At 32.3% G+C, this 12,116-nt stretch overlaps 1 protein-coding gene across 1 annotated transcript in view; it reads right to left on the bottom strand.

Annotated features, from left to right (window-relative positions):
- Positions 1 to 12,116, bottom strand: part of LOC124361899 (potassium voltage-gated channel subfamily KQT member 1) — a 402,353-nt gene that overhangs the window by 99,778 nt on the left and 290,459 nt on the right. Inside the window, exon 3 of the mRNA XM_046815954.1 lies at positions 3,492 to 3,582. Within this exon, the coding sequence (XP_046671910.1) occupies positions 3,492 to 3,578 (87 nt within the window). The 5' untranslated portion in view covers positions 3,579 to 3,582. The remainder of the gene's footprint in view (positions 1 to 3,491; positions 3,583 to 12,116) is intronic.

The following is a 12,116-nucleotide window of genomic DNA, read 5'->3' as shown; positions in this document are numbered from 1 at the left end:
TTTTGTCGCTTAACCGTGGAAGATAGAGCAAAAAGTCATTAGACCTTTTTTTGTAGTTCACTTCATTCCTGACCATAAATTTTTCCGTCAGATCCGAGCTAGCTCCAACGGTTCGCCCGCTATCGGGCTTACAAAAAATGCCTGCAGGGGTGAAGAATGCGCGATTTTTTGGGAATTTTTTTGAGGGGTTGAAAATGAAAAATTCTCACTTTTCGGGATTTTCCTGGTGGTTACACGTGGAAAGCTATCTGTGTACCAAATTTCAAGTCTCTAACTCATCTGGAAGTAGGTGTTAGAATTAGTATACGTGAGTGAGTGAGTGAGTCAGTCAGTCAGTCAGTTTTACACATGCGGTTGTATATATATTAGATAATGTAATACAAATTGTAGGAAAAGTGAATAATCGTATGCTTGAATGGTCAGTATGTCAACTTTGTGTGGTATCCTGACATGTGCTCCTCCCCCCCCCCCAGTCTGGGCTAAGCACAGTTAATACATTTATCACGTTTATTGCATAAATCGTGAACGAATTATTTTACTAAAAGTACCATTACCAATTACTTATTACCAAAACATCCATAAGTATTTATTTCCTACTTAGAAAGAACCGTAAAATAATTATTATTATCAAATATAACCTGTGTATTAAAAGCAGATTACTGCAACTATGTAGTAAAGTAAAATAGTAAAGAATTGACTCATTATAATCGTTTGGATCGCCAAAATACTATTGTTGAACATACCATAATTAGTGTCTTATCTAGATAAGTTCACTTAACACAATACATTGAAAATCTCTTTGAACCTGGCTTTTAATTATATTGATATTATCTATCATTAATTTGTCGATCAGGCAATAACATAGGAGAACATTAACCTGCACAATAGACAATCATTACCATGGATGCGATGGTTGGCTTTGAAAATATATTTTATTTGTAATATAATGTATGTTATTATGCAGAGTAATTTTAGTTTTAGTTTTTACTTTTATTGAACAAAAATTCAACCTAATTTCAAATAATAATAAACATATTTAAGGTAATAATTTTTTCTACTACAGTTATATATTTGTTTAGTAGTTGTATTTTGATAAGGTTAAGATGTAAGAAAAAGCCGCGTGGCCTTAATTTCGCTTATGTCCTTATGTACTAGTAAATAAATTATGGCTATGACTAAAAAACAGATGTTTTAAATTAGTAAATGATGTTTCTGAGTTATAAATATTTCGTAAATAACTCCGAATCTCCCCTTGACTCACTAGTAATATGTTACTAAGCACTATTATATATTATAGCATTATTATAGGCACTATTATACTAAGCACATTCTGTTATATTTCCAGCTTTGTAAGTATACAGTGTTTAAAACATATATTATTACTAAGATTGTAGTTCTTGCCTTTACCTGAATATAAAGCTGGGACCAAACATACTTTAGCTTTTAATCCTGCAGTGTAGCATTTTTATGGAGGCAAATCAAATTCATAAAAGTTGTGTAGACATTGTAAGTTTTTTATGTCGTGTAGTGTTTGGTAAATTAAAAATATTACTCAAGTTTTTAATTAATGCAATACATATCTGTCAAAACAAAATATTAAACGTTTCAAATATTACGACGTTTAGCGATTTAAATATACATTTAGACATTTAATTATTATGTGTTAAAATATTTTTTTATTTAGTAAAAGGAATTTAATAAATAAACAAAAAACAATCTTTAAGTACGTGTATGATTTTTCAGCAAGATCAAAATTGACCTAAACATTTCGTGTTTCATTACATCTTTAACAAATGTAGATTTATAGTCTTGTAATTGCATGAAAACGCACTTATATCCGTCATATTGATGGATCATACCAGATTAAATCTTAATATGATATAGTAATACACTGAAATAGACCCAGTTGAATATTTTACAACAGTATACCAATTGTTACGACTGGTAAAACAGGTAACAGCTACCGGGCACGTTGGTCGTGATGGCTAAATTTGATTGCCTCTGCACATTTGATACCAAGCTGCCGCCCAGTCGACACATGAGCTATAAGCCAAATTAGTGCCCATTGCAGGTTGATTTGCAATGCTTTTCGGCAATTTATAGTGAGGGGTGTCGGTAAACCACGTTGGGAGGTACTGGTCTTCTGGTGTTAGGAGACTGTACGTACCTACTCTGTTTTGTGGCTGTTAATCAAATAAAACCCAGAGTATCGAAAATACAAAATTATTTCAAATTCTTCCAGGGAACTCTAAGAGGTTCCATAAATTAGAAAAAGTTATTTTAACGTCAATGAAATTATTAGTAACAAAAGTAATTTAATAGTTTAATACAGATGCTAAATTAAAATTTAGATATATTTTAAAATATATTTGAAATAAAATACGTCTGAACATATATTTTCATTATATTTGTTAGATATTTTAGTTACATATAAAGCTTATTTTTTCACTAAAAACTTCGTGATAAATACAAATTGTAAAGTTAACATTTCGATTTTGATACACTTACTTGTAGTACACTGTACATAAGTCTATTAAGGTTTAAGTTAGCCAAAGGTAATTTTAGCACCAATGCTAAAATCAAATTGAGATAAATTAAAAAATATATATTGTAAATATACAGTATGTTCTGAAAATGTTTTTCCGTTCATTTGTTTGATATTTTAGCAAAATATAAGGGTTATTCTTCACTCAATAATTCATGCTAAATATAAATTGTAAAATTAACATTTCAGTATTGATACACTCACTGTCGAGTACACTGTACGTAAATCTGTTAAGGTTTAAGTTAGCCAGAGATAATTTTAGCACACATGCTAAAATAAAATCAAGATAAATTTAAAAATATATTTTAAATGTAAAATATGTTCTGAAAATGTATTTTAAATATATATGTTTGATATTTTAGTATAGTATAAGGCTTATGTGAGGGTGAGGCTTAACTGAGGTAGGGTTAAGTAGTAGAGAGGGCTTAATAGCCCTAACTCTACCTCTTTAATAAAGGCATTTTTCATTTCATTTTATTTCATTGCTTATTTTTCACTAAAACATTCATGTTAAAGATAAATTGTAAAGTTAATATTTCGATATTACACTCACTGCCGACTACATTGTACATAAATCTGTTAAGGCTTATGTTAGCCAGAGCTAATTTTATCAAGGACTTTAGAATCCAAACCATACTATCATAAAACTCCATATTAAACTTACCCTTAAAGTTTTGAAATAAAGTAGAAAACGTATAAAAGGCATTAAAAAACAAAAATATTGATAGAAGTCTTTTAGTGCCATCTGATTGTAGACTTTGCGTTGAACATAAATTATCTTCTTTTTACTTGATCATTTGAGGCAAGAGGAAACCATTCGTAGCGTTATAAACTGGCTATTTCTTTCAAAATATTCCTCAGCGTTAGGGACGTAAACAGTTATCGAAACTTGCATAAAACCCAAAAAATTATAGAACATCTAAAATGGCTTGCTTGTTGAACTCACCATCCAAAATAGAGTTTCGTTCGCGAAGTTGGAGTAGGCCTCTATCGTGGACAGGACGCTGAATATCAGACAGACCAGCACCACCATGAACCTGTACAGAAGAGAGATTGTTAGTGATTTCCAATGATTGTTTCCTATATTCCAGGACAATTGTAGGATTTAAATCAATAATGAGCCGGTGCTAAACTTGATTTATTTATTTAAATTCCCACGGTATAGCAATTTGGAAAATTTTACAATAACTTAAGATGGCTAAACAATAGTGACAAACAATTATTAATATAGCATTTTAATAATTAGACACGAATGAAAATTAAAATAATCACGTAGCAATCATGATTTTTTTCCGGATATTAGCAAAATATATGACTTATTTTTCACTCAAATATTAATGTTAAAGGTGAATTATAAAGTTAACCTTAAATTGTGTGGTGTTACTGATTTGTTGTATTATTGAACAATGGAACATTTCCTGAAAAATCTTGTTTCCTTCAAAATCCTTCCATCGTCAAAAATAAACTCCAAACAAGAAGTAACAATCATGTTAGTAATCATTACTTTAAAGATAGTAATTAAAATTGGTTTAAAAAATATAACTATAACGAAACAAGATAATAAAGTGAACCGTAACACTAATACATTTTATATAACAATTGTGAAAGAAACTGGATTTTTCCGTAAATTTGACATCGTTCAGTGATACAAAAAACTCAGTAACACTACGTTTCGAGATTTACAATCTGATCTCTTCTTCAGGTAAATAACTAAACAATCACATAATTACAATCTAGATTAGGTTTGTTGTTTACCTGAAGAAGAGATCAGACTGCAGATCTTTAAACGTAGTGTTACTGATTTTTTTTGTATCACTGAACGATGGCAAATTATCGTTACCCTCACGATCCTTTTATCGCAAAAACACAATTACTACCGATTTAGACTTCACTTTAAGGTTAATTTTCTAACCATTTATAAAACTTTAGTAACTGTCTTTAAAACTGAAGGTTCTAAATTATTACGTAACAAAGGACTTGATCCTGGAAATTGATAATCTATCCTTCACTTGAGATGCATTCACAATGCATTGCAAATATCAAATTAATCATTTAATAATGTAACCCCTAGGAAAGTAAATTGTTCATTTAATACACAGGTGTTAACGCTGTATCTGGCTAACTTCGTCTGCTATTGTCTGCTCAGGAACAGCGGCAATGTTGGTTCATTGTGTGCGTCTTCCCCTCCATTGTTGGGCTTTGGAACTTATTTGATTACTGCACCCTGCCCGACCAGTGTACATAATATCGTTTAAACCGCCTGGCAGAGATAGACAAATACAAATCTATATATATAAATGCGAATGTTTGTTTTTATGTTCCGTTATAACTCTGGAACCAATGCACGAAACATCGTGAAATTTTGTACAGTGATTCTACACGTTTCTGGAAGTAACATAGGCATACATACTAGAGTAAATTTGGTCCAATTTAATAATAGTTTATTTAATTAATTTTTTAATTATAAATCGTTGTTGATGTTAGAGTGTTTTATATTGGATCCGACAGACTGCGCTACGACACATAATACTAAGCGAACTGATACTTAACAGCTGTTAATACTCTCAGCTGAAGTTCCTCAAAGAGGCAGAAACATTTGTTTACATTTAAAATTTAGAAAATTTTTATTGTAAAGTGCTTGATCAGTAGTGTAATGCAGGTTGCATAGAAGACGTCATTGCCTAATTTTAAATTCAGATTGCACCAATGATTAATAAACTATCTAATGCAATGAAAATACTATTAAACGCTGTTATGAAAACAACCTCATTGTAAAAATCCGTGAATGTTTGCACATAAGGTAATCGAATTTGGTTACATGGAAGGTAAATGAAAAGAGCCGAAAGAAAACACTTTATGATCGAAATTGGGTTTCTTTGATACATTTTCTTGAAAACATCCCTCGAGATAGTACCTATCAGTAAAATATCAAATTCTACGGAGGGCAAACTTTGGTGCGTTGCAAAACGCCGTGTTCGTACATAAAACGTTTTAACTTTTCCTGATCTTCACTTGACCGTGTAACTAAGTAACGTGTTCTCACAACCGTCAACCAAGCCAAAGCGAAGCGTGGCCGGTTCAGCTAGTTCACTGTATGGTGTAAAAGTCTCCGACTATTCAAAACTGTTCTAAACTGAGAGCAGTAAGACTTTCCACTATTACGTTTTTCACAATAGATGATTTTTATTGCCCCGTTAGAAAGACGTTTTACCAAGAATTATAGTGGAAATGGTGATGGAAGTATACGTAAAAAACTGCTCATTATTTTAAAGTACACAACTGTATGAAATTGTATAAAAATGAATTTTAGTCAATTTTGATAATATTACAATTGCTTAAAAAAGTTTTGAATATTGGGGATCATATTGTTATCCATAAGGTGTAGTTGTACTATCAGGAAGTTGGCAAGCCTGGGCCTATCTTGTTAACAGGCCGTCTTTAAAGCTCCTCCGCTTAATTTAATTTAATTAATAGATGATTTTTTGCTTCATAAGAAAGACTTTTTCGTACGAATGAGAGAGAAAATGGTGATGGAAGCGTACGTAAAAAAACTGCACATTATTTTAACGTACAAAACTGTATGCAATTACACGGAAATGAATTTTTGGACAACTTTGATAAAATTACAATTCTTTAAAAAAGTTTTGAATATTGGAGATCATATTGTATCCATAAGTTTTAGTATCAGGAAGTTGGCAAGCCTGGGTCTATCTTGGTAACATTCCGTCTTTAAAGCTCCTTCGTTTAATTTAATTAATAGATGATTTTTTGCTTCATAAGAAAGACTTTTTCGTACGAATGAGAGAGAAAATTGTGATGGAAGCGTACGTAAAAAAACTGCACATTATTTTAACGTACAAAACTGTATGCAATTACATGAAAATGAATTTTTAGACAACTTTGATAAAATTACAATTTCTTAAAAAAGTTTTGAATATTGGAGATTATATTGTTATCCATAAGTTTTAGTATCAGGAAGTTGGCAAGCCTGGGTCTATCTTGTTAACACGCCGTCTTTAAAGCTCCTTCGTTTAATTTAATTTTAAGTTATTTACAAACTTTTTGCAAGCTACAAGTTTTGAAGTATATAGTTAAATAGAGAATATATTGATTCAACGCGTAATACTTTTTCGTGAGTACTAACTAAATGAACAGCTAACCCCCAACTAACAAGGTTAGACCTGTAACTCATCTTCAAGACGTCGTTTTTGACGTAACTAAGGACGCCGTGCTTTGCAGACGTGTAATTAACTACGTTGTGTAACTAATGTAGTAGCAAAAACGAGAGCGCTGAGTACTGCCACGTCAAGGTTCGTAGGTTCGGTTACTATCATCTAGAGGATATTTTTACAGTGGATGATTTCTATGTTTTGTTTGACAAATTCTTTGATTTAAAATTGTAAATATTTGTAAAATATTTTATTTTGTCCTTTGTTGTTTTTTATTAAGTTATTTTATCTGTTACTGTTCTGTTTTATTTAATGTCTGTAAAATCAATTTATTTATTATTATAATCGAAACAACTATTTATTATATTTATGTAACTTTTAACCTTTTGAATTCTGCAAATGTTTTATATATACATATATATATATATATATATATATATATATATATATATATATATATATAATGGCAATAGCCTTACTTTTTAATTTCAATAAACATTGAATCTCAAAAAGTACTTGCTCCGCCGGGACTCGAACCCGGATCTCTCACTTGCCGGGTGAATGTGCTACAATTACACCACAGAGCCCTCACTTTTACGATTAAATTATTTTGTATTTGGCCGTATCTGTCACATATGCGTTTAAATAACCAAACTAACATATGATCGGAAGACCAAATACCTTATTCAAATTACTTTTATTTACATTAAATTTGTATAAGCGGCAATAGCCTTATTTTTTAATTTCAATAACTCTCTCTCTCTCTCTCTCTCTCTCTCTCTATATATATATATATATATATATATATATATATATATATATATATAGTTCAATTTTGATATTTTTTTACTTATTTATTTTTTTATTTATTTAAGAAATTGTTGATTTATTCATTTATATGAAATTATGATGATGTTAGTTTGATCAATCAAAGAAAGGAAAACCACTTATCCTGTATAATAAATACAAATTCAGAAATAGCCATTGTCTAAAGGATGGGGATAGAACTTGGCGATGCCTTTACGTAATTTACCCAGTTATTTTTGCCTTGCTTGCTTCACTTCATCAGTCGTATTGTCATTTACACTTCCTTCTGTTTTCTGCTCTTTACAAATATCCAAATAATAATAATATATACTCTCCATCATAGCTGATTACAGACACCATTCTCATTGCCTCGTTGTTGACTGCTGGTAGTTTTATTAAAACATGCTTTAAATGGCGTGTTAGTTCAGATCAGATGTTTATGTAACGGTTTGTTTACAGTTTCGGTAAAGCTGTCATTCTACTATTAAATTATGTGGAAAACATAAACATGCATGACGGTCTGTGACGCAAAAAGAAAGTGTTTTCCCTTGCAAAGCATACATCCATAGCCCGCCAAAAATAATAGTAACTTCAATAATAAGAGCATTACTTAAGACTTTCATATAAGAATTTCCACCGTCTTCCTGAAGTTATAGACAAAATAAAATATTCCTTTCCCTTCCTAAAAATCATAGTTAGACTTTTATGAGATCCATTTATAATATATTAATTCGTTCCGGACTTGATAAAATCAAGTATAGTATATATCATACTCTTTTTGAGGACTTTTTGATTTGTCCAAATTCCAAAACCAACATAATTTTTATGACTTGGAAGACTATGATTGCATGATAACTTATATTCTCGGTAATGTTTTTACGTCAATACATTGCAAATAACTAATATCTCCCAACGTCATTAAACAGGATGTTGAATGAATGATTGTTCTTTTAAGTATTGTAACCGTGGTTGTGTGTTACTATCTGTAGTTAACTTATATTTAAGGTCACATATAAAAAAAATTAACGTGGTAAAATTTATATTAAAATCAACCACGTTAAGTCTTGTACAAAAGTATGGGTTAAAAAGGTGATTCTTCTAACATTGTCTTAAAGTCACTAAATTTTTAAATGATATAATTTATTTCAAAATTACGAAAATCCTGTAGTAGATTTATTTAATTGTCTCTATACGTGTTGTGAAATAGTTTCAATTCATTCACAGCGTCGCAACCATTATATTTTCTTCCCTATAAGATGTTTACTTTTCGGGGCAATTACATGGGCATCATAAGAGAAAACGTTTGCTTAAAAAAAGAAAAAAAACAAAATGAGGAATACTTACACTAACTATTTTCGTGGAAAAAGGGTTTACAGCTTTTGGCAATTTGAAATCTATGTATAGTTAAAAATAATACCAAAACAAACCCAAACTTAAATTGTTACTTGTGTATAGGTGGCGAAACATAGGTGGATGATACAGTCGATGATAGTTAGGTCCGGGAGAGTACTCCTTTGATAGAGCGTCAGCAACAAGAGGATCTCGGCCATCAACAGTACAAAACTTGTAATCAGCTGTCTAACCTGCCAGCATGCCCCTACAACGACTACAGCGTACTTTCCCGTTAGATTCATAAATCATTTTAGGGTGCTTGAAAGTTATAAATAATAATATTAAAATAAAAAATAATTTTCGTTTTAACATTGTTAAATTTAAGCAAAGGCTAGCTTTTATTTTTATTAAAATACTACAATGTTCGTTTATCCTGAAGAAAAAAGGTTAAATTTTCAATAATAATTATTATTAGTAACAAGAAGATAACCATGTAAGCAAACCAAAACAAACACAACTGATGTTTGTAACCATGAAACAGCAAATTCCTTTTTCACAGCCATTTTGATAAATTTTAAAATGAGAATAGCAACACTACAGGAAATGTTAATGCAGGAGGAATAGCAAAACTATAGGGAATTTTAATGCAGGAGGAATAACAGCACTATAGGGAATCTTAACTTAATGGTGCGGGAAAAGCAACAATATTGGGAATCTTAACGGTGGGAGAGTAACAGCACTCTAGGGAATCAATGTGGGAGAATAACAACACTATAGGGAATTTTAATGCAGGAGGAATAACAGCACTATAGGGAATCTTAACTTAATGGTGCGGGAAAAGCAACAATATTGGGAATCTTAACGGTGGGAGAGTAACAGCACTCTAGGGAATCAATGTGGGAGAATAACAACACTATAGGGAATTTTAATGCAGGAGGAATAACAGCACTATAGGGAATCTTAACTTAATGGTGCGGGAAAAGCAACAATATTGGGAATCTTAACGGTGGGAGAGTAACAGCACTCTAGGGAATCAATGTGGGAGAATAACAACACTATAGGGAATTTTAATGCAGGAGGAATAACAGCACTATAGGGAATCTTAACTTAATGGTGCGGGAAAAGCAACAATATTGGGAATCTTAACGGTGGGAGAGTAACAGCACTCTAGGGAATCAATGTGGGAGAATAACAACACTATAGGGAATTTTAATGCAGGAGGAATAGCAGCACTATAGGGAATCTTAACTTAATGGTGCGGGAAAAGCAACAATATTGGGAATCTTAACGGTGGGAGAGTAACAGCACTCTAGGGAATCAATGTGGGAGAATAACAACACTATAGGGAATTTTAATGCAGGAGGAATAACAGCACTATAGGGAATCTTAACTTAATGGTGCGGGAAAAGCAACAATATTGGGAATCTTAACGGTGGGAGAGTAACAGCACTCTAGGGAATCAATGTGGGAGAATAACAACACTATAGGGAATTTTAATGCAGGATGAATAACAGCACTATAGGGAATCTTAACTTAATGGTGCGGGAAAAGCAACAATATTGGGAATCTTAACGGTGGGAGAGTAACAGCACTCTAGGGAATCAATGTGGGAGAATAACAACACTATAGGGAATTTTAATGCAGGATGAATAACAGCACTATAGGGAATCTTAACTTAATGGTGCGGGAAAAGCAACAATATTGGGAATCTTAACGGTGGGAGAGTAACAGCACTCTAGGGAATCAATGTGGGAGAATAACAACACTATAGGGAATTTTAATGCAGGATGAATAACAGCACTATAGGGAATCTTAACTTAATGGTGCGGGAAAAGCAACAATATTGGGAATCTTAACGGTGGGAGAGTAACAGCACTCTAGGGAATCAATGTGGGAGAATAACAACACTATAGGGAATTTTAATGCAGGATGAATAACAGCACTATAGGGAATCTTAACTTAATGGTGCGGGAAAAGCAACAATATTGGGAATCTTAACGGTGGGAGAGTAACAGCACTCTAGGGAATCAATGTGGGAGAATAACAACACTATAGGGAATTATAATACTGGAAGAATAGCAGAGCTATAGGAAACTTTAATGCTGGGAGAATTACAACACTATAGGAAATCGTAATGATGGAAGAATAGCAAGACTATAGAGATTCTTAATGGTGGGGAAATAGCAGCACTCTAGGGAATCTTAATGTGGGTGAATAGCAACACTATAGGGAATTATAATACTGGAAGAATAGCAGAGCTATAGGAAATCTTAATGCTGGGAGAATTACAACACTATAGGAAATCGTAATGATGGAAGAATAGCAAGACTATAGAGATTCTTAATGGTGGGGAAATAGCAGCACTCTAGGGAATCTTAATGTGGGTGAATAGCAACACTATAGGGAATTATAATACTGGAAGAATAGCAGAGCTATAGGAAATCTTAATGCTGGGAGAATTACAACACTATAGGAAATCGTAATGATGGAAGAATAGCAAGACTATAGAGATTCTTAATGGTGGGGAAATAGCAGCACTCTAGGGAATCTTAATGTGGGTGAATAGCAACACTATAGGGAATCTTATAATAGGAGAATAGCATCACTCTAGGAAATCTTAATGCTGGAAGAATGGCAGCACTCTAGGGAATCTTAATGTGGGTGAATAGCAACACTATAGAGAATCTTAATCTTGAGAGATTAGCAGCACTATAGGGAATCAATGCTGGCAGATTAGCAGCACTATGGGAAATCTCAATGGTGAGAGAATAGCAGCACTATAGAAAATCTTAATAATGGGAGAATAGCAGCACCCTAGGGAATCTGAAATGTGGGAGAATAGCAGCAGTCTAGGGAATTTAATGGTGGGAGAATAGCAGCCACTGCAGGGAATCGTAAGGCTGGGAGCCCAAAATAATGAGAAAGCTGAGGTAAATTCAAATAATTATTCAAAGTAGTAGAAGGGACTTACATGTTAAATATGATAGTTTTTGTTTAAAATATGTCTAATAACAATAAAAAAATATTCAGTAAAAATGTTTTACGTTGAAGTCCCTCTGATAGCAAATATATTACAATGATGTATCTAAATAATAAACCACGAGAAAGTGTGCTTTGTCATGGCGAGAAATATTAGTAAACACTTTATCTAATGAAACGGAGCGTTGCGTTTATTGTTAAACTATTGGGGTTTTTCGCAACAAAGGCAGTGATTACCTAATTTACATAGATGTTGTATTGGGGAAGTAATAAGCAAAACCTAA

This window comes from Homalodisca vitripennis, chromosome 5 (genome assembly GCF_021130785.1).
Source record: "Homalodisca vitripennis isolate AUS2020 chromosome 5, UT_GWSS_2.1, whole genome shotgun sequence".
NCBI classification, from domain to species: Eukaryota; Metazoa; Arthropoda; class Insecta; order Hemiptera; family Cicadellidae; genus Homalodisca; species Homalodisca vitripennis.
The sequence above is the reverse complement of the archived record's forward strand: the minus strand, read 5'-3'. Positions and strand labels throughout refer to the sequence as shown.